The following is a 21,687-nucleotide window of genomic DNA, read 5'->3' as shown; positions in this document are numbered from 1 at the left end:
AATGTGTAGAAATGTGTAAAATGATGTAGAGTCAAACATTTAATATTACTTCATAAAATTATAGAAGGATGCCTCTTATACAGGGTTTCTATTACATTTAAAATATTTTAATGCCTGAATATCAGGGGGCATGTTTGTCACCATATTTTGAGAATATTTTCATAATATCTAAAGGTTATGTAGTATATAACAGCATGAACAATAAAATCTTAATTGAGAAAATGACGGAAAGTCACGACAGCACATAGGCTAGAAAGTAAGGCATTTCAACGCATGCAACGATCTAGCCGTGACTTCACTCACCTATTTAGAGCACGTCTGAAGGCTCTGACTAATATACTCAAAGTGAACAACACTGTGATCACAATTCAGTGACATCTCTCTCCCCTTTCAAGTAACTGACAGTTGGTCAACCAGTCAGCTGACCGGCAACAACTAAAGAGGGGAGGAACTCTGCACCCACTGACATGTATTAGACAGGGTCTCAGTCAGAGAGCAGATCTAAGTTTAACACAGGACAGAGACTGAGACACAATTGGGAACAAGGGACTGTCTGGGACGCCTTACTTTCCTATATTGACTATTTGTGCAAGGTGTTTTTATTTTTCTCTGGAGTTGCCATTTTAATTTGATACAAATATGAATGTTCAAAAGTGTGCCAGGTGTGGGTTTGTGGTGTACCCAGCGGAGAAGATCAATCTTATTGGTCAGGTAAGTCTTTATGACGTGTCTCAAAGATCTTACAAATTAAAATGATAGTCCATAGATAGTTTGGACCAATTAAGCTGGACAGATTTCAGGAGAAGGAATTGGATTCAGTTATTTTTAAAATGCACATTTTCATTTTCTCACACTCTGCATGTGTCTTTTTTTTCTCTTTCAGAATTGGCACAAAGCATGTTTTCACTGTGAGGTCTGTAAAATGGTACTGACTGCCAATAATTTTGTTAGCCATCAGAAAAGACCATACTGCCAAGTGTAAGTTTTTGAGTCATTTTTTGATTGAATATAATTTTTTTGTATGAGTTGAGGCTTAATGCTCAAGGCTCAAATCAGCATTATTTTCCATTGCTTCATGACTAAAAGCATAATTTGTACTTACTGCATAGTTTGGTCATTATGTGTGTTAAATATTTAATTATTTCTCTTATATCTCATAGGCATAATCCAAAGAACAACACTTTCACAAGTGTTTATGAGACCCCAGTCAACATCAATGCCAAGAAGCAATCTGAAGCAGCCAGTGAGGTGAGGTTTTGTTTATGTCACAGACACCACAAAATACAACCAAACTTACTGTACATCTGACAAAGTATAGTAATGAAACTAAGTACACCCTTTTTAATAGCTGAGGCTATAAAAACATAATTTTATAAAAATTCAAGTCATATGTTGGTTTTCTGTAACATTATTTGATAGAGTATTTACAAGTGTGAAGTTCTGACCAGTTGACTGTGCATTACACCACGTTAAGTACATGGCTTCTTACCAAATAAATAAATATATAATATAATAACATCTGAGTTTAATATATCCTATCAGTTTACTCAGTTGAAATTATCTTGTTAATTTACTCACGGAGACTTAAAAATACTTTTGTTTAGGTATTTTGAGCTCATGAACTGCTTTCAAACACAGGTATGCGGAAAGTAAAATATATTAAAATAACTGATATAGAAATGTTTCTTTAAAAAAATCTTCCAGATTCAAGAAAACTTTTTAGGCAGCCTGCTGCTGAACTAGTGGTGGCCAGTGTATTTACTGTTTTATTGCTAACTGATTTACAAGCAAAAGTATTTAAAGAATTGAATATGGGTCATTTTGCTTGTAATACTCCCTACATGAGCTGGGTTAAAGGTCTGTTTTTAGGAGAACTCAAAGGCCCCGGTGACTCTACAGGTTTGGAATGAGAACTGCATTTCTCCAGTTATTTCTGTGGTGTGACATGATACTTCTCTGGCCTTCTTTATGTATTTGCTGTTTAAATTTATACCACATGAACATGGCCCACCTCTCTTCTTTTCTTGCTTCCTTTCGCTCCCTCCCTTTCTCTGAATCTCTCTCAGTGGGATCCCCACCTGCCCCTGTCTGTCAGTGGGCTCTAGAGCGACCTTCATGCAGACTGACAGAATGCAGACCACCATATGTACATTTCACGTGTATAATTTCATTTCTTCCCTGAAAAATTACATAAAGACAGTGTGGAAAAATAGCACCCAATAGCATCACTGATGTTGCATGTCTTTGAATATGACTTTTTTATAGTATGTGATATTCCATCATTCTTCATACATCAGGAATCACAGAAAGGGGATTTCAGAGTCAATCATTACCACATTGTAATTTATTGTAGTGCTAACAGGAAGCTCACTAACGTTTCTCTTCTTATATCTCTGTGTTTTTTTAGAATAAATATAGAGAAGAAGGGGAGCGTTTTATGTCTACTTTCCACTATGACATGAGATCAAAGGAAATCGAGCAAGCTCGTAAGGCCAGCCAGCTTGCCAGTCAGGTGAGCAACCAAAGGAAATAGTACCAAAAATCCATTAAGTTTAGCTGTAGACTATTTTATTAACATGTGACTGTTTTTAATCTTTCTAAAAGCAGCAAGGTTACCAAACTGAATTTGTAGGCCAACAATCATTTTACTCGGGCAGCGTTACCAGCCAGGAAATTGTTCGTGTGACCCAGGCACAGAAGACCATTAGTGACGTGAGTTATCTGATTCAGATTCAATGAGCAAATGAAAAATGAGGCTCTTGCTATTTTGCTACGCCAATAAATGGATAAATTATGATGATGTACTACAAAGAGTGACCTGACGTGGTAATTTGGGCTGCAGGTGGAATATAAACGAGGCCATGAAACGTGTGTGACACAGTTTACCTCTGTAGCCGACACACCTGAGATGTTACATGCCAAGACTGGAGTCTCATTGGCCAGTGATGTAAGGATACATTTTCCAAAGTGACCTTTCAGACTGAAATGGCATGCATGGTTTTAAAAATCCAAGAATCTTTATACTTCTTCTGGTATAGTATTCTCTCATAGAAAACTGTGGTAGTAGCAAAATCTTTCTGTCATATTTCTAACTGTTGACCACAAGTATTTTTTTTTTATTATAGTATATAATAGTATATATTTATATATTTATTATAGTATAGTATAGTATAGTATAGTAAATGTAACATTTTATTATATTATTTTTAGGGATGCACCGATACCACTTTTTCCAGTACTTCGGTGTTTCATTTTCTGAATATGGCACTTATCACATGCTGTGTGGTATCGGCGTTTGGTATCGGAGCATTTTAACGAGTACGAGTACGAGTAGAGGAGCTCAGTATCGGGCCCGATACCGATACCAGTATCGGTATCGGTGCATCCCTAATTATTTTAAAACATAACATTTTAATAATGAGTTCCATAAGCTTTAGTGTGAAAGTTGAATGTATCAATATTGCTTTGTCCTGTTGTGTGACACTTCCTCGAGTTTTTGTGCTTAATTTTCTCACAATTTCCATACACTGGCCTCTGAAGCTAAATATAGAAGCGATTGAGTAGGGGCAAGCTCGTAAGGCCAGCCAGCTTGCCAGTCAGGTGAGCAACCAAAGGAAATAGTACCAAAAATCCATTAAGTTTAGCTGTAGACTATTTTATTAACATGTGACTGTTTTTAATCTTTCTAAAAGCAGCAAGGTTACCAAACTGAATTTGTAGGCCAACAATCATTTTACTCGGGCAGCGTTACCAGCCAGGAAATTGTTCGTGTGACCCAGGCACAGAAGACCATTAGTGACGTGAGTTATCTGATTCAGATTCAATGAGCAAATGAAAAATGAGGCTCTTGCTATTTTGCTACGCCAATAAATGGATAAATTATGATGATGTACTACAAAGAGTGACCTGACGTGGTAATTTGGGCTGCAGGTGGAATATAAACGAGGCCATGAAACGTGTGTGACACAGTTTACCTCTGTAGCCGACACACCTGAGATGTTACATGCCAAGACTGGAGTCTCATTGGCCAGTGATGTAAGGATACATTTTCCAAAGTGACCTTTCAGACTGAAATGGCATGCATGGTTTTAAAAATCCAAGAATCTTTATACTTCTTCTGGTATAGTATTCTCTCATAGAAAACTGTGGTAGTAGCAAAATCTTTCTGTCATATTTCTAACTGTTGACCACAAGTATTTTTTTTTTATTATAGTATATAATAGTATATATTTATATATTTATTATAGTATAGTATAGTATAGTAAATGTAACATTTTATTATATTATTTTAAAACATAACATTTTAATAATGAGTTCCATAAGCTTTAGTGTGAAAGTTGAACGTATCAATATTGCTTTGTCCTGTTGTGTGACACTTCCTCGAGTTTTTGTGCTTAATTTTCTCACAATTTCCATACACTGGCCTCTGAAGCTAAATATAGAAGCGATTGAGTAGGGTGCATTGAGTAGGCTGACCATACATCCTCTTTTTCCCCGGACATGTTCTGGCTGGGATTTCTAAATTGCCTAAAATATGTGGGTTTTGGCTTTGTTTTCCTATTGTTTTCATCCCTGCTGAAGGTAATGACTGAAAAGAAGTTTGACCAATAATGTGCATGCATTGTACATAATCAACCAATCGTGATTTTAGGCAATTACAAATTCCCAGCCAGGACGTGTCCAGGACAAATGGTCACACAGGGTCATCTGGTGGCCTTCCTCTTATCCCTGTTTATGTGATTAGTCATTGCACAAATTGTGTTTCTTATCTGTGATGTTATATGTTGATTCAAAGGTGAAATACACAGAAGAATTTGAACAGTCTAAAGGAAAGGGTAGTTTTCCAGCTATGATCACGCCAGGATATGCAATGGCAAAGAAAGCCAATACACTGGCTAGCAATGTAAGTAAAATCTTAGTTGCAAGTTTCTGTCCTACTAGATGCTTTTTAAGTTAATTCTTTCTTTCTTTTTTATTCAGGTGGAGTATAAAAAAGGCCACGAAGAACGAATGTCAAAGTACACCACTGTGACGGATGCTCCTGATGTACTTCTAGCTAAAAATCAAGGGAAGGTTGTCAGTGATGTAAGTGAATAGAATTTTGAAAATTCTTTGTGGCCGAATATTGTCCATATGTCTTAGTTTTGCACCTCCTTCCATAAAAACAGTATGTCTACACCGGGGAATATGGACAGCAGAGGGGCAAAGGCAGTTTTCCTGCCCACTTCACTCCTGGATACCAGGTGGCCAAAAAAGCAGGCGAGATGGCCAGCAAAGTAAGTGTCCAAATGTGTAAATTACAAGTGGATGTCAGCTGCATGTGCATGCCAGTTGTAAGCTGGTGTTGTTTTTGTGCAGGTGAAATATCAACAGAAATATGAGCAGGAGATTAAGGGCAAGGCCAGCACTGGTTCTGCAGAGTTTGCTTTGGCCAAAGAGAATGCAGAACACTTCAGTCAGGTGACACGGTGTTCTTTTGCACATACAGTGCCTTTGCTTTACATCCTTTGTGGTTACATCCTCGCATATGGCTATACTGAATGTCTCTAATTCCTTTAGCATGCCTATACTGAGGAATATGAACAGCAAAAGGGCAAGGGCAGCTTCCCCGCTATGATTACCCCTGGATACCAGATGGCCAAGAAAGCCCATGACTTAGCCAGTGATGTGAGTATCACTGCATCATCACTGCTGAAGTGGTCTGTCATTTTAGATGCTCCACTTTTCACAGTGGGAATTACACCAGTTCTGTCCCAGTCAGGGTTCAGGGTTATAGTAAACTAAACGAAAACTTAAACGAAAACCATAAAAACATTTTTGTTATTATTGAAATAAAATAAATGTTAACTGAAATAAAATATAAAAAACTTAACAGCTTGTTAACAAGGCAACATTTCTTATTTTCATTTTGTTTATCTTGATGTACTAAAAAAACTAAAACTGAAATAATAATTAATAAAAACTATATAGACATTTATAGATAACAAAAACTAATAAAAATGACAAAAACACAACAACTTTAACTAAAATTAACATGAAAGCTGAAAAATGTATTTCAAAATATTAACAAAACCTATAATAGTATCTCAATGATATTAAAATAACACTGTTAGGCTTATTATTATTATATAGGCTTATTATTTATTATTGTAAATGTTTTAATTGAGGTGTTTTTTTTTCTTGTGTGTTTTGTACATGTATTGTAATGTATGTTTGTATGTCCTTCAGGAGACAACTTTCCTGCCAACTCTCCTGTTCTTAATGACTTGCCTGGTTAAAAAGTGAAGTGACCTGTGGCCAAGTATAGGTTAAATAAAGGTTAAATGAAAATGAAAATTATTACCATTAACTAAAACTAAAAAAATGTAAAACATGTTTGTTAATTGAAATAAAAAGCTTAAATGAAATAAAATATAAATATTACATTGAAAAATATACATATGCCTTAGTAATTAACTGAAATAAGTTTAAGTTAAAGCACTATAATTACTAACTGGAAATATATAAAAACTAAAACTGAAATAAAAATAAATGAAACCTAAAAAATAGTAAAAATGACAAAAGCACAAAACAAAATTACTAAAATTGAGCTGAAATGTAATTTAATTAAAAAAAAAAAAATAATAATTAATTCAAATTAAAACTAAAAATAGAAAAATACAAGCAAATTCAAAATATTAATTAAAAACTATAATAGTATAAATAATACCAAAATAACACTGATCCCAGTTAATGTTTTCTCACCTTGGCCTGTCATCACTAAGTGGAATTTGTACCTTTTCTCCCACCAAGAATCCAGTGTTGTCAGAGGCATCAAAAGGACATATTTAGACACACTGACTGTCTAAATGACTGATTGTGTTTGTTCTCTCATGTCACAGGAATTCATCCTGACAGATCAGACATCTTGTACAGTAGACTGAGCTCTTTCTGGTATTCTTGTGTTTGAACACCTTTTCCTCATTCCCCTCTCTCCATGTTTAACCTGCAGCTGAAATATAAGAAGGATTTGAACAAGATGAAGGGATCTTCTGCATACCACACTCTAAACACTGATGACAACTTGACTCTATACTGTGCACGCAAAACCAACAAGCTTGTGAGCGGGGTGAGTGATTTATGCCCTTTGTCCATTGCCTACATCAGGTACAGAAGAACAGATAGAGGGCATTTTAATTTTAAGAGACTCTTATTTACTTAATAAATAAACCCCGTTAAACAAATTTAGAAACAGCATTGATTAGTTAGCTGAAGATTTGTAACGGCTTCTGAGTGCATTTTGGGATGCACAAGTGCAAAAAGAGAAAGAGAGGATCAGTGAACTCATCTGTCATCGGCTCAGTCAGACATAACTGCATTCTCCACATCCCAGCCACCCACAGACATAAACAAAGACAACATATAAGCCCAGGGGCCACATCATCATTCTATTTTCACCTTCTCACATGACCAGTAGATCTGCATGCCACAGCGTACACCTGATGATGCCATAAACAATACCGCATCCTCATCCTACCCTGATTTACAAGCAAATGTCAAAAGGGCACATGGTTTTCTGTATGCAGAGCATAAAGTTCACCACAAGTGATAGAGACTTAAAATTCCATAAAATCATTGCCTACGTGACACAGACATCCATTATACAGGCTGAATACAAGAAGGACCTTGAGACCACCAAAGGCCACAGCATTAACTACTGTGAGACGCCACATTTCAAGAATGTGTCAAAGATCGCCAAGTATACCAGTGATGTGAGTGCCCCATCAGTGATATGACTGCTATATACAAAGAATGACAGCATATACTATATATAAGGTGTTGCTGTGCTGGGCACTTGTGTGCAGTCATATGCAAGCTCATTCACTCTATGTTTGTGATTGCAGAATAAATACAAGGAGAATTACACCAATCACATGAAGGGGCACTATGAGGACGGTGGCATCGACAAGAAGACCATGCATGCCATGAATGTCAGAAAGCTTGCCAGTAATGTAAGACAAAATCCATTTACATATTACCTCTCATACATAGTTTTTTTGTTCATGTTTAATTGCATTACATTTGTAGAATTCATATGATAATAGAATTAGTAAAAGTAAAATACAGAGCATTTGTCCAATTTTGAAATATAGACAAAGATTTTTAGATACATTACAATTAAAAGAATTGGGGTCAGTAATTTTTTTTCCAGCAAGGACACATTAAATTGTTTTAAAATGACAGACACTTTTTTTTTTTTTTTTTTACATATTTTTTACAAAATTAAAATAAATTGCGTCCTTTCAAACTTTCAAATAGTTCTGAAAAAAGTATAATTTTTCTTAAAAATATCTATCCATCAAAGAGTTCTGAAAAAAAATATCATGGTTTCTATTAAAGTATTAATGGAAAATATAAATATTTAATTTAATATATTAAATTAAATAATTTAAACATTGTTTATAATAAGAAATGAGCACTAGCATATTAGAATGATTTCTGAAGGATCATGTGACACTAAATACTGGAGTAATACTGCTGAAAATTAGCTCTGCCATCACAGGAACAAAATACATTTTAAAAGTATATTAAAATAGAAAATTTAGTTATTTTAAATTGTAATTCACAATATTACTGTATTTTCATCAAATAAATGCAGCCTTGGTGAGCATAAGAGACTTCTTTCAAAAACGTTTAATAAAATCTTACCAACCCCAGTGTATGTTTTTATAATTTTAGATTTTTCGAATTTTAGGCATAATTCATATTGTTTACGTATTCTCTAATACCATCTGTTTTCAGATTGCCTACAAATCAGAATATGAGCAGGAGAAGCATATGCAGAGTGAGTTCAACTATCCAGCCACCATCACTCCATCCTATCAGTCACAGAAGAAACTGGAGCCGCTCAAAGATGTAAGTATATCATTCTTGTTATGACTATAAACTTAAACTTCATGTATTGGCTATTCTGCTTAGAACTTGTCTTTCAGTAATTGTGCCATGCTGATTTGCTTGAATTGTGCTGCCTAATCTAAATGGCTGTCCTTTTTCCCCACACAGAAAAACTACAGACAGCATATCGACAAGCTGAAATTCAGCCAGGTTACAGACACCCCTGAAATTGTGCAAGCCAGAATCAATGCCCATCAGCTCAGCAATGTAAGCATAAATTGTCCTTGTCATTGAGTGTTCAAGTGAATTTAATATAACTTATCTTATTTCATAAACCTTATCACATATAATCTTTCATTCAAGCTGAACTACAAAGCCAACTATGAGAAGACAAAGACGCAGTACACATTATCTCAAGATACACCAGAACTTAAAAAGGCCAAAGCCAATGCAGAACTCGCCAGTGATGTAAGCCTATACTCACACATTCCAGAGCCACATTGTTTGTCATCCATGTATATATATAGTTCACAGGCGTTGATTGTGTTGTCTGGACGTTCACAGATCAAATACAAAGATAACTGGGAGAAGAACAAAACCAAAGCATGTGATTTCGGCCTGGACACACTGACACTCAAAGCTGCCAAAGCCTCTCGAGACCTGGCTAGTGATGTAAGAATCAAACTTTTAAATGTAAACGTCATTAAAATTGGTTTCCTTGGGTTAATTTGATCTCTTGGGGTGTACAGATCAAGTATAAGGAAGCATTTACAAAGAACAAAGATAAAGCCATTGGAATGGACGTAAGTGACTCAAAAACACTGCACTCCCTTCGGGTGGCCAAGCTTAGCAGTGAGGTAAGCCTGAGTACCCAAAATCAGGTTAAGTTAAACAAAAGTGTATTTTTCCCATTAACATGAGTGCGGAATATCAGATTCTTCAGATGCTATTAAGCCTAAACAAATAAACAAATCAAATGTCTTGCTATAGGTTGCTTATAAAAAGAATTCTAAGGAGACTCAATCCATGTGCCACCTACCTCTGGACATGGTGAATCTGAGTCATGCTAAGAAGGCTCAGGCCCTGGCCAGTGATTTGGACTACAGGAAGAAGTTACACGATTATACCGTCCTGCCTGATGACATGCAAGTGCAGCAAGCTAAGAAAGCCTACCAACTGCAGAGTGATGTAAGCGGAAGAAAGCATGTCTATTTGCAAGACCAGAGTAGAATGATACACATAGTGTACCTTTATGCATGCTATATGAATTTTTGATTTGGCTCTTTTAGAACCAGTACCGATCAGACTTGACCTGGATGAAAGGAGTCGGATGGGAGGCTGATGGCTGCCTGGATGTAGAACAAGCCAAGAAAGCAGGAGAACAATTCAGTGAGGTTGGTCATTACAAAATTTGTATTCCCTACTGATGAGACTTGCATATCTGGTCACCAGCATTTTCATAGGCTTCTTAATTAGCTTTACCACCAAGATTTCTTTGGTCTTCAACAGGAAGACAATGCTGGACAGCAAACTTCACATGTTTACTCTAACTGTACATTTCCCACCTCTATACAGAAAAAGTACCGCCAGAAGGCGGACAGTGTGAAATTCACACAAGTGGCAGACACTCCTTCCATCATACATGCTAAGAAGAGCCAGGAGCTGCAGAGTGGGGTAAGATATGATCCATCCGATTGGATATTCCTCTCTTCTGTGGACATTTAACTGGAGTCCTGTCTGAGACTTATCGGCCTTTTCTCATCCTCAGCTGGCCTACAAAGCGGGCACTGAACAGACAATGCACCAGTACACTATAAGCAAAGATGAGCCTCTCTTCAAGCAAGCCAAAGCTAATGCAGAGCTTCTCAGTGAAGTATGAACTGAATCACTTGAACCTGTTACTTATGTTTCACCAATAACCTACACTTGAACTAACAACCCACCGCTTGCTTTTAATAAACACATTAAATTGGTGATTTTCAGAAAACATATAAGAGTAGTTGGGAGGAGCAGAGGGAGAAGGGTTTTGAACTAGGCTTGGACTCACTTTCAATTCTCGCCGCCAAAGCAACAAGAGATCTTGCCAGTGATGTGAGTGACCAAACACCCTACTGATGCACATGACTCACTTGGCACTCAAATAGACATTGGAAGCTCAGGTATTGTGACTAATAATCGAATGTAACATTGCTGATATTCCATTTATGTAGGTGAAGTACAAGCAAGAATATGAGATGACAAAAGGGAAGATGATTGGCGTGAAGACTGTATCAGATGATTCTCAGATGGCCCATTCTTCCAAGGCCACCAAACTCCAGAGTGGCCTCAACTACAAGAAAGAGTATGAGGACACCAAGACCAAATACAGTACCTCACTTGATATGCTGACCCTCAGCCATGCCAAGAAAGCCCAGGAACTGGCCACTGAGAAAAACTACAAAACTTTCTTACACAAGTACACACTCTTGCCCACTGATATGAAGGTGGAATGGGCCAAGAAAGCCTACGGCCAACAGAGTGATGTAAGCATTCAATTCAATGACTTGTAAAGCCAAAACAGGCACAAACATGCATATTTTTGGAATCATATTAATCAAAACTTTTTCTTCACAGAAAAAGTATCGCTCTGACCTAAACTGGATGAAAGGGGTGGGATGGGAGACCACTGGATCCCTTGATATCCAGAAGGCCAGAAAAGCTACAGATTTAGCCAGCGAGGTACAGATCGACCTCTCATGAACATGACCAACTATACACACTTAGGTTTTCATCTATCAAGTTCTAAAATCAAGTAACTTGAGGAGTCACCAGATTTCTAGGTCATCAGCAGGACCCTCTGAAAATGAAATGCATACATAACAACTAGAAGAGCAGTTATGTAATGCTTGCATAGCAAATAGCTTAAGTGATAGGTTATATTTAGCAGGGGTAGGGATAGGAAAGAACTACTTCCTCAATTCATCAGCACCTTGTATAGTTTATTAAGAACCCTTGTCTCAGCAAAATGGCTGAGAACCATATTAAAAATAATTTTTTTCAACTAATTTTTATTTGTAGGTTTTTATGCCTTCAGAAATCTGACATTTCTGGCTAACAGAGTATTTTGCTAAAGAATATGTTTTGTTATTTTATATACTAACTTACTAAAGAATATTTTCTATACATTTAAACCTGGGGATAAACAGAATGTTTTAAAATTTTGAACAATTTAAAACAGAGATACGTTATAACATCAAGTGCAGCTTTTAGGATAGAAGCCATGACTATTATTAGATGCACTTCACTTTGAGTATAGATGTTAAACTCAGCTAAAATAGAGAAGCACATGCCTGTGGTTAACATTACAATTATACATCTGTTTAAAGGTATTATGAAATGATTGAACCATATCGTCCTTGAAATGATAGACCTTGGGGGCCGTACACTGAAGAGACACTCAAACTCAAAACACACTCTACATCTCCCAGCACTGACAGCTGATATAAATCTTTGCCATGTGTTGTGTATGTTCCAGAAAAAATACAGACAGGGTGTGAGTGCTCTGAAGTTTACCAGCATAGAGGACACACCAGAGATGGTCCAGGCCAAAATCAGCAACAAACTGGTTCTTGATGTATGTCTTCATTTTATACATACACTACCACTCAAAAGTTTGGGATCAGTAAGACTTGTAATGTTTTTTTAAAGAAGTCTCTTATAAATAAAAAAAAATATCTTAAAAAAACAGTAATCTTTCAAAATGTTATTATAATATAAAATAATGGTTTCTATTTTAATATCCTTTAAAATATAATTTATTTCTGTGATGCAAAGCTGAATTTTCAGCATCATTACTCCAGTCTTCAGTGTCACATGATCCTTCAGAAATCATTCTAATATGCTGATTTATTATAACTGCTGGAAACTGTTGAGCTGCTTCATATTTTTTTGGAACCTGTGATGCTTTTTTCAGGATTCTTTGATGAGTAAAAAGTTAAAAAGAAGAGCATTTATTTAAAATAGAAATCTTTTCTAACTATATACGCTACTGTTTAAAAGTTTGGGGTCAGTACATTTTTATTCTTTCTTTTTTTGAAGGAAATTAAAGCAAGGATGTGTTAAATTGTTAAAAAGCGATAGCAAAGATTTATGTTGTTAGAAAATATTTATATTCTGAATACATGCTGTTCTTTTTAACTTTTTATTCATCAAAGAATCCTGAAAAAGTATCACAGTTTACAAAAAAATATTTGGCTGCACAACTGTTCCCAACATTGATAATTCTAATAATAAATCAGCATATTAGAATGATTTCTGAAGGATCATGTGACAGTTTACACTGGAGTAATGGCTGATGGAAATTCAGCTTTGCATCACAAAAATAAATTATATTTTTAAAGTATATTAAAATAGAAACCATTATTTTATATTGTAATAACATTTTGCAAGATTACTGTTTTTTTCTGTATTTTTGATCAAATAAATGCAGCCTTGATGAGCATAAGAGACTTCTTTAAAAGTCTTACTGATATCAAACTTTTGAGCGGTAGTGTACATGAATTATTCTTTCTATGAATCTATGCATTGAACTGGAGGACAATTGTTAAAAGAGAGAGGAATTTCTGCATATATGTATGTGATTGTGTTATGTTCATATTTTCATGTTAACAGAGATTATACAGAGAGAAAGGAGAGAACGAAATGCACAAGTACACACTGATTGGAGATATTCCAGAGCATGTGCAGGCTAAGATCAATGCCATGAACCTCAGTGAGGTGAAAATCCATTACACACACTGCCGTTGCTGTTTCAGAAACTATTAAACACATGCACAAACAATTGCAGTTCCACATTAAACTGCTAAAAGTAGAATTCTTTTCTATATAGTCGTGCTACAAAGAGTCCTGGAGAAAGATCAGAGATAGTGGCTACAAGTTGCGCTTGGATGCTATTCCATTCCAAGCAGCCAAATCATCTGCAGAAATCCTCAGTGATGTGAGTATTTTGTAAACAATAGATGAACTACAGTTTATTTTGGTTATCTGTCTGTCTAACTGTATAAATGTTTGCCTCCAGCAAAAATACAAGGCACAGTTTGAGAAGACAAAAGGGAAGATGATTGGGCTAAAGGGACTACAGGATGATATAAACATTGCTCACTCTGTGCATGCCACAAATATACAGAGTGATGTGAGTATTCCAGCAGATTGAGCAAGGCTACAGCATTTGGAGTTGAATGAAGTACCACAAATATAAGTTTGAGAGATCATGTTCAAGTGATTGGTCAACTTTCTATTTCCTTAGCTCAAATACAAAAAGGACTCTTCTAAGATGCATTCTCAGTTCCATCTACCAATGGATATGTTGGAGGTGCTCCACGCTAAGAAGGCTCAGTCTCTGGTCAGCGATCAGGACTACAGACTTACATTGCACAAGTATACAACACTGCCTGATGACCTCAAAGTGCAGGCTGCCAAGAGAGCATATGAACTGCAGAGTGAGGTAATGGCTTATTCAATACAGCACTAGTATTGCTAATAATCACTGTTTCACAGAATGCCTCTTGAAAGTTAAATGCTCTTGAACATATTTTATTTATGCAACAGAATATCTACCGCTCTGATCTGAACTACCTTCGTGGTGCAGCCTGGATTGCCACTGGTGCCCTACAGATTGAGGGATCCAAACGGGCCACAGATCTAATTAGCGAGGTATGAAATATGAATGGCTATTTATATATTAACACATTGATTCAGCATGGTCATTTGCATTACTGTTCAACAGTTTGGGCTCAGTAAGTGTTTTTTTTTTTTTTTTAATGTATTAAGCAAGGATGTGTTAAATTGATCAAAAGTGACAGTAAAGACTTTTACATTGTTACAAAACAATTCTGTTTAAAAAAAAATGCTGTTCTTTTGAGCTTGCAATTAGTCCAAGAATACTGAAAGAAACTGTATAACAGTTTTCACAAAAATAACAAAAAGTAACAGTGATAATAATAAGAAATATTTCTTAACAAGAGCATATTCAAATGATTTGTGAAGGATCATGTGACACTGAAGACCAGTAAAATTTCAGCTTTGCCATCACAGAAATAAATTACATTTCAAAATATTAAAATAGAAATAGTTATTTTAAATTGCAATAATATTTCACAATATTCCAGTACTTTTGATAGAATAAATACAGCCTTGGTGAGCATAAGAAACTCCTTTCAAAAGCTTAAAAAATCTTACAGACTCCAAACATTTGAATGTTATTGTATATTTTAAATTTGCATTATGTATGTATTTATTATATATTTCTTTTGCCTGAACAGAAAAAGTATCGCCAGCAGCCCTACTCATTCAAACACACATCTGTCACGGATTCTCAGGATATCATGCACGCTAAAAGCAGTAGCAAGATCACTAATGAGGTAGGAGGGCATATTTTGTTTCTGTGTTTTGTGATTTCTAGCAAAACAGGGATTATAATGTCTTGTGGTCTGATGTTATTTAGCGCTTGTACAAAGAAAAGGGAGAGAACTTCAGGCACAACTACACCATTACTGCCGAGAGACCTGAAATCACCCAGGCCAAGATTAACGCTGCTAACTTCAGTGATGTAAGATGAGTCTTCCAAGTCTATTTTAGTGTTTATGGATATTGCTACATCATAAAAGTCCCTTATTTTAAACTGAAGTTGATAGTTCATTTCAAAGATATTTTAAAGAAGTTATTAAAATGAACCTGCATACAAGATGTTAGAGAAGAAAGTTTGAACATTTTCTGTTTTGTTTCAGGTTAAATACAAGGAGTCATGGCATACACTCAGAGCTCAGGGTTATAAACTCACCATGAAGGATATCCCCTTCCAGGCTGCCAAAGCCTCCACCAGCATTGCTAGTGATGTAAGAATAGTACCCTCTCTAAATTTACACTCATAAACATCTAGGGTCAAAAACAGCTCTGATAAACTCATGCATTAATATACAATAGCAATCATACCGCTAAGTTTGTGGTGAGGAAACAGTTCCTGCATGTGCGGAAATATCCAGTTCACATATTCACCTCTTTTGCCTTGGTAGGTCCAGTACAAGCATAGCCATGTATTGGAGAAGGGGAAGCACATCGGAGCTCGCAGTGTTCAGGAAGACTCGCATCTAATGCACTGCTTAGAGATGGGTCGTCTGCAGAGCAGCCAGCATTATCGCAAAGACGCTGCATCTGTCAGTGGCCAGTACCAGCTGCCTCTAGACATGGTGAACCTGGTTCATGCCAAGAAAGCCCAGGCCTTAGCCAGCGACCAGGATTACAAGACTCGCATACACTCTTACACAGTCCTACCTGATGATATAAAGGTGCAGTGGGCCAAGAAGGCATATGACCTGCAGAGCCAGGTGAGAAAGAGTAAGATCCTAGAAAATTGACAAGGCAAAGCATCATAATATAAATACTATAATCTCATCTTCTTTGTCTTTCAAAGAATTTATACAAATCAGATCTGAACTTCATGAAGGGAGTGGCCTGGGACTCAGTAGGTGCACCCCAGCTGGAGTCTGCAAAGAAAGCTGGAGAGCTCATTAGTGATGTAAGTTGCATTTAAATTTAACATGAAATCAAAATTGAGCCTGTTTACTTTGTTAATGCGAGCTCTTGGTCTTATTGTGAATGGCTCATCATTGCACATTATTCCAATATTTAAAAATGCCTATGCAACCTAAATCAACCAACTTCACTTTTATGCTGACATCAGTTAGGCCAGACATCACACAGGCTATTGGATAATGTTAAGTAAAGCATAATTGCTATTTAGTTATTTTAGATCTGAATCCATTCTGGTATGGAATGCCCACTTTTCACACTCCAATTAATTACCAGTGGATAACTTTGTTTTTTTTTTTCTTTTTAAATACCCTGTTTCACTTGTATTATTGAAGTAAACACTGAAATAAAATGCAGGGTTTCGTGTTTATAGTCATAATTTTGCTAGCATACTGTAATAAAATCATACCGCATAAAATCATGGCTAATAATATATGCTTTTCTTCAACGTTACCTTCTGTAGAAGAAGTATCGTCAACATCCTGACAGTCTGAAGTTCACTCAAGTTGCTGATTCACCTGATATCATTCATGCAAAGAACAGCTACATGCAGTGTAGTGAGGTAAACTTCACCCAGCATTCTTCCATCAGTGTGTGTTTCTAGTGGTTGTTTTGGGTGAAGTGAATAACAAAACTTTTATCCTGTTTCAGAGGATGTATAAGTCTGGAGACTCTGACTTTATGCACAAATACACATTAACTCCTGATCATCCTGATTTCATCAGAGCAAAGATCAATGCTCAGCAAATTAGCGATGTAAGCCTGCTGTTGATTGGTACTCTTATAAGAGGTATTTCAGTTCTTATGCTAAGTTTGGAATCTTTAAGATTTAAATTTACATTTATTCATTTGGCAGACGCTTTTATCCAAAGCAACTTACAGTTCATGAATACAACAAGGGATTTATCATCTGTTAATGGTTTTGAAAGAAGTCTTTTCATAAAGGCTTCACAGTTAAAGGCTGCATTTATTTGATGAAAAATACAGTAAAAACAGTAATATTGTGAAATATTATTTCAATTTAAAATAACTTTTCTTTTTTAAAAAGATTAAAATATAATTTATTTTTTTGATGGCAGTTTCAAGAAGGCGTTACTCCAGTCTTCAGTGCCACATGATCCTTCAGAAATTAAAAAAATATATATAAAATTAAGTAGCAAAAACTTGTTTTCAACGTTGATAATAACATTAAAGATTCCAAACTTTTGAATGGTAGTGTACATGCTTTAACATCGTCTATGTTCCTTTTTCTCTTTCATTTTGCAGAAAGTGTATAAAAAATCAGGTGAGCAGGTAAAGTCTGCAGGTTACGACCTCAGGTTAGACGCCATTCCCTTCCAGACAGCCAAGGCCTCCAGAGAAATTGCCAGTGATGTAAGTCAAAATCAAAACGTTTATTTGCTAAACTGTGAACTATTTTCTTAAGTAAAACCCAGTTTTAGAATTGTATTTTAATATATGTTGTACCATTCCTTCTCAGTTCCACTACAAGGAGGCATTTGTCAAAGGTAAAGGCCAGCAGGTGGGCTTTCTTAGCGTTGAGGATGACCCCAAGATCAGACACTCACTGGCTGTAGGGAAGCTCCAGAGTGACAACGAGTACAAGAAGCAGTTCCAGGAGACACGCTCTCAGTTTAAGATCCATGGCGACCAGCCTGAGTTCTTGCATGCTAAGAAGAGCCAGGCTCAGCTCAGCAACCTCAACTATCGCCAGCATCTTCATGACTACACCTGTGATCCTAATCAGCTCAACATCAAACACGCTAAACAAGCCTACCAGCTGCAGAGTGATGTGAGAACAGAGTTTTGGGATTATTCAATGATTTATGACAAACTGTATTGATGCCATCCCATGCTAATGTGTCTGACGAAATGAGTGGCAAATTCTTTTCCATTTGCATGTGAAAATGTGACACTGCAGTGACTTGGTGGCAATATTTGCAAAAAAAAAAAACTTTCTCAGTTTACATTACTTTGACACAGGAATTGTTCTTATAGTTGTCCTCATGTAGCAAGGTTTAATGGTCCTGACTCTGTGGTTGCAGGTGAACTACAAATCAGATTTGAACTGGATTAAAGGTGTGGGCTGGACGCCACCGGGCTCTCTTAAGGCAGAAATGGCCCGCCGTGCAGCAGAACTGGGCCTTGCTGAAGGAGTAACCACTGACGAGGCTATCGCCAAGTATCAACAGCTAATGGTGAGACACAGCTCTACATAACAATATTATACATTATCTGAATATATCTAAATATAATATACCTAGTGAGCTGCCTTGTTTCGCATCCTAACTGCAATTGGAACTTCATAAGTGAGCGATTTGGAACGCTCTACTTAGCCAGCAACTCCACAAGCTACACAAACAGCACCAGTGGTGCAACTCACAACTGATTTCAATAGACTTTGGTGTTAGCATGTTACTAAGCTAACAGCACAATTCACTAATAAGCATAAAAATCTATAGTTTTTATATATTTTGAATTCATTTTTATTTTTATATTTTCAGTTTTGATTTCAATTTTAATAAAATGTTTGTGATATGTGTATGTCATTTTTTATTACTTTTTTTTTTAAACATTGCTATTTAGGTTTAATTTATTTTTATTTAAATTTTAGTTTTAGTTAATTTTTTTGTTTTTATTTATTTCCAGATAATTTTACTGCTTCACCCTAAACTTGTTTCAGTTAGTTGCCAAGGCAACATTTTGTTTATCATCTAATATTTATATTTTATTTCATCTTTATTTCAGTTAAAATCAATGTTTTTCAAAGTTTTAGTTAATACTAATATCCCTGTTTAAAACATGCTATTAGAAAATAGATGAAGTTTCATACCAACTTTAAAAGTTTATTTTTAAATGTGATTTCTCTTACCTCATTCATCATCTTTGATTTTTTCACTGAGCTCGTTATAGTGCATTATGGGATTGCCTTTTCCTTTTGGATACATACCGTGCTGCTTTAGAATTTGGCTAAAACAAAGAAGGCATATTAAGCTGGCTATGGCCTTCAAGTCAGGAGTGCACCTTCAAGTGCTCCCTCAGTATGCAGCACACTAGGTTTTGGAACAGAGCAATTATCATGCATTTGACATTTTTACATTTGGCCTTCAAGTCAGGAGTGTGCCTTCAAATGCTCCCTCAGTATGCAGTGCACTGGGTTTTGGAACAGAGCAATTATCATACATTTGACATTTTTACATTTTTACCACATTACCCAATTGCCTCTTTTTCCTCTCCTTCATAATGCATTTCTTCTGTCTCAGATGCTCCAGAGACAGCAGGAGTTCCAGGAGCAACAGCAATCCACTACAGAGCAGACGGAGACCACAAAGGAGTTCCAGCAGCCAGGAGTCAATCCTGATGCGATGGAGATCCTCCACGTCAAGAGGAAGAAGACTATTCACACCGCATTCAAGCAGGCCAAGACCACAAAATCCATCACGTCACAGTCTGTTGCTTCCCACTCAACCACAAGTCAGTCTATCACCAATCAGTCCACCAAGAAACAATCCATTATGAGCCAGTCTCATGCTGATGGATCCACCGCAAGGCAGATGAGTGAAAACCAGGCCATCACAGATCAAGTTGCTGCAAAGTCAGGAACAATGTAATCTGTCATTTCTGTCTTCCTTACTTTTATTTTTTAAATTTAATTTATGAACATCATGTAGATCCTGGTGTTCTTTCACTGTGTTTTTGATTTATCCATCAATAAAGGATATTTAGATAAAAGATGTAAGTGAAAAGTGAATGTGAAGATGGTTAAAGTACGTTCAGTCTGTATTGCATAGTTGATTTTATTATGGTTTAATGAATGTGGTTATAATTATTAAGGTTTTGAGAAGATATCAAACAAAGCTGTAAGTATGGACAGTGTATGTAAAGAATAGAGATGAGCATGATTTTGGAGAAATGCTATTTTATTATATACTATTTTAAAAGTAGATAAAATATTTGCTGGAATATTTTTTTTCTTTTTTTATTTGCTGGGAATATGATAAGCAAGAATCAATTGTAAAATGTCTGATTACATTTATAACATTTCATTTGTTCCTCTGGTGCATCTGACAACTGTCTCTGGTGGTTCTGAAATAGTTATATTTGACTTACTGGATATAATGTATGTCTATCAAGCTGTGCATTATGAGAAAGAACCGCAACTCTGCTAGCAGAGTTAACTAGCTGAACTGTAAGTAAATGTGTGAATTATGACAAATAAAAATAAAAGTTATTTTGGTTTTCAAATGTCCTTCACAAAACATGTCACTCAACTTGAGCACTAGAGGGCAGTCACATACAGTTTAATTGTGTCAAGATTATAGTTTCTTGTAACAAACTAGTTTGGCAGACAGACAGACAGAAAGGCCGACAGATAGATAGATAGATAGATAGATAGATAGATAGATGATGAATGGATGGATGGATGGATGTACTGCACTGAAGAAGCTGTAAAATAGCAGTATTCCTTCCAGCAGCATGGAGGAACTGCTCAGCGGGGCATCACTATTGCTAGGACATAATGAAAATCAGTTTAAAGAAATAAATCATGTTTATTTTCTTGCTTTTCCAATGCAAGTGTTGACCCATAATGCCTAAAGCAGAGGTGCTGAACAACTGTTGTGAAGAAACTGGTGATGGTCAGCCCATAGGGACACTTGTGAAGGCTGATGCGAGTTCACATCTGAGTTCAGAGCACATTAAAAAAACTATTTTTTTCCTAAAAATCTTTTCTCGGGTCTTAAGAGATGCGAGTTCTGAGCACATGGGCTTTTGGAATTGGTTACAGGAATCTATGTGGAAAAATCCTCTCAACAGAAAAAATAGGTCCGGTTATTTCCACTGAATTTTAGCATATAGAATAAAAAGAGATTTCTGCATAATGTATGATACATGTTTATTTTAACTTCAAGCTCTATTAAAGTGATTATTTTCATACAGTATATCTCTTAGGATTAGAACAGCTGGGTTTTCTAAATACATATTTCTAACAGTTATTCTTCAGGAGCGGTGATAGGATAAACACCCAGGATGACTAATTATGACAATTTGTTGCAATTAATGCACATTTTGCACGCATATAAAAGCAGGAATGACATCTCAAGTGTTTTAAAGACAAATAAGTGGCCATTCCCTCAGTCAAAATTCACTGCTGAGGAAGAGGAGAGCCTGACAAAACATTGAGTAATGTGACCATTTTTCCTATAGAGAGAAAAATGGCCTGTGAGTCCGTGGGTTTGTGGTCAAAGT

At 36.1% G+C, this 21,687-nt stretch overlaps 1 protein-coding gene across 2 annotated transcripts; it reads left to right on the top strand.

Moving 5' to 3' along the window:
* The first annotated feature begins 496 nt into the window (after positions 1–496).
* Positions 497–20,643, top strand: LOC107707842 (nebulin-related-anchoring protein-like). Of its 2 annotated transcripts, none has more exons than XM_016511953.1 (43): positions 497–711; positions 884–978; positions 1,161–1,248; positions 2,408–2,512; positions 2,608–2,712; positions 2,843–2,947; positions 4,796–4,903; positions 4,981–5,085; positions 5,169–5,276; positions 5,359–5,460; positions 5,560–5,667; positions 6,992–7,108; positions 7,647–7,751; positions 7,884–7,991; positions 8,782–8,895; positions 9,043–9,141; positions 9,238–9,342; positions 9,439–9,546; positions 9,624–9,731; positions 9,865–10,062; positions 10,164–10,268; positions 10,450–10,548; positions 10,643–10,747; positions 10,858–10,965; positions 11,085–11,396; positions 11,488–11,592; positions 12,389–12,487; positions 13,525–13,629; positions 13,742–13,849; positions 13,931–14,044; positions 14,159–14,356; positions 14,461–14,565; positions 15,174–15,272; positions 15,356–15,460; positions 15,639–15,746; positions 15,924–16,235; positions 16,322–16,426; positions 16,904–17,002; positions 17,092–17,196; positions 17,707–17,814; positions 17,921–18,232; positions 18,486–18,638; positions 19,704–20,643. In XM_016511953.1, exons 1-43 carry the CDS (start codon positions 640–642, stop codon positions 20,049–20,051), a joined length of 5,580 nt encoding a protein of 1,859 aa, XP_016367439.1. In that variant the 5' UTR covers positions 497–639; the 3' UTR covers positions 20,052–20,643. The 2 variants fall into 2 exon arrangements, with proteins under 2 accessions (XP_016367439.1, XP_016367430.1); XM_016511944.1 differs by having other exon boundaries at positions 2,605–2,712.
* The last annotated feature ends 1,044 nt before the right edge of the window (positions 20,644–21,687 follow it).

The sequence above is a fragment of the Sinocyclocheilus rhinocerous genome, unplaced genomic scaffold (genome assembly GCF_001515625.1).
Source record: "Sinocyclocheilus rhinocerous isolate Xijiao unplaced genomic scaffold, SAMN03320098_v1.1 scaffold1243, whole genome shotgun sequence".
NCBI lineage: Eukaryota > Metazoa > Chordata > Actinopteri > Cypriniformes > Cyprinidae > Sinocyclocheilus > Sinocyclocheilus rhinocerous.
The sequence above is the reverse complement of the archived record's forward strand: the minus strand, read 5'-3'. Positions and strand labels throughout refer to the sequence as shown.

What these genes read in the sequence shown, in the direction of transcription:
- LOC107707842 (XM_016511944.1), top strand. Translation starts at nt 640, where the DNA reads ATGAATGTTCAAAAGTGTGCCAGGTGTGGGTTTGTGGTGTACCCAGCG. An exon ending in CAGGCGAGATGGCCAGCAAA is followed by an intron (nt 5,277 to 5,358) that starts GTAAGTGTCCAA and finishes GTTTTTGTGCAG; the next exon opens with GTGAAATATCAACAGAAATA. An exon ending in CAAGAGATCTTGCCAGTGAT is followed by an intron (nt 10,966 to 11,084) that starts GTGAGTGACCAA and finishes CCATTTATGTAG; the next exon opens with GTGAAGTACAAGCAAGAATA.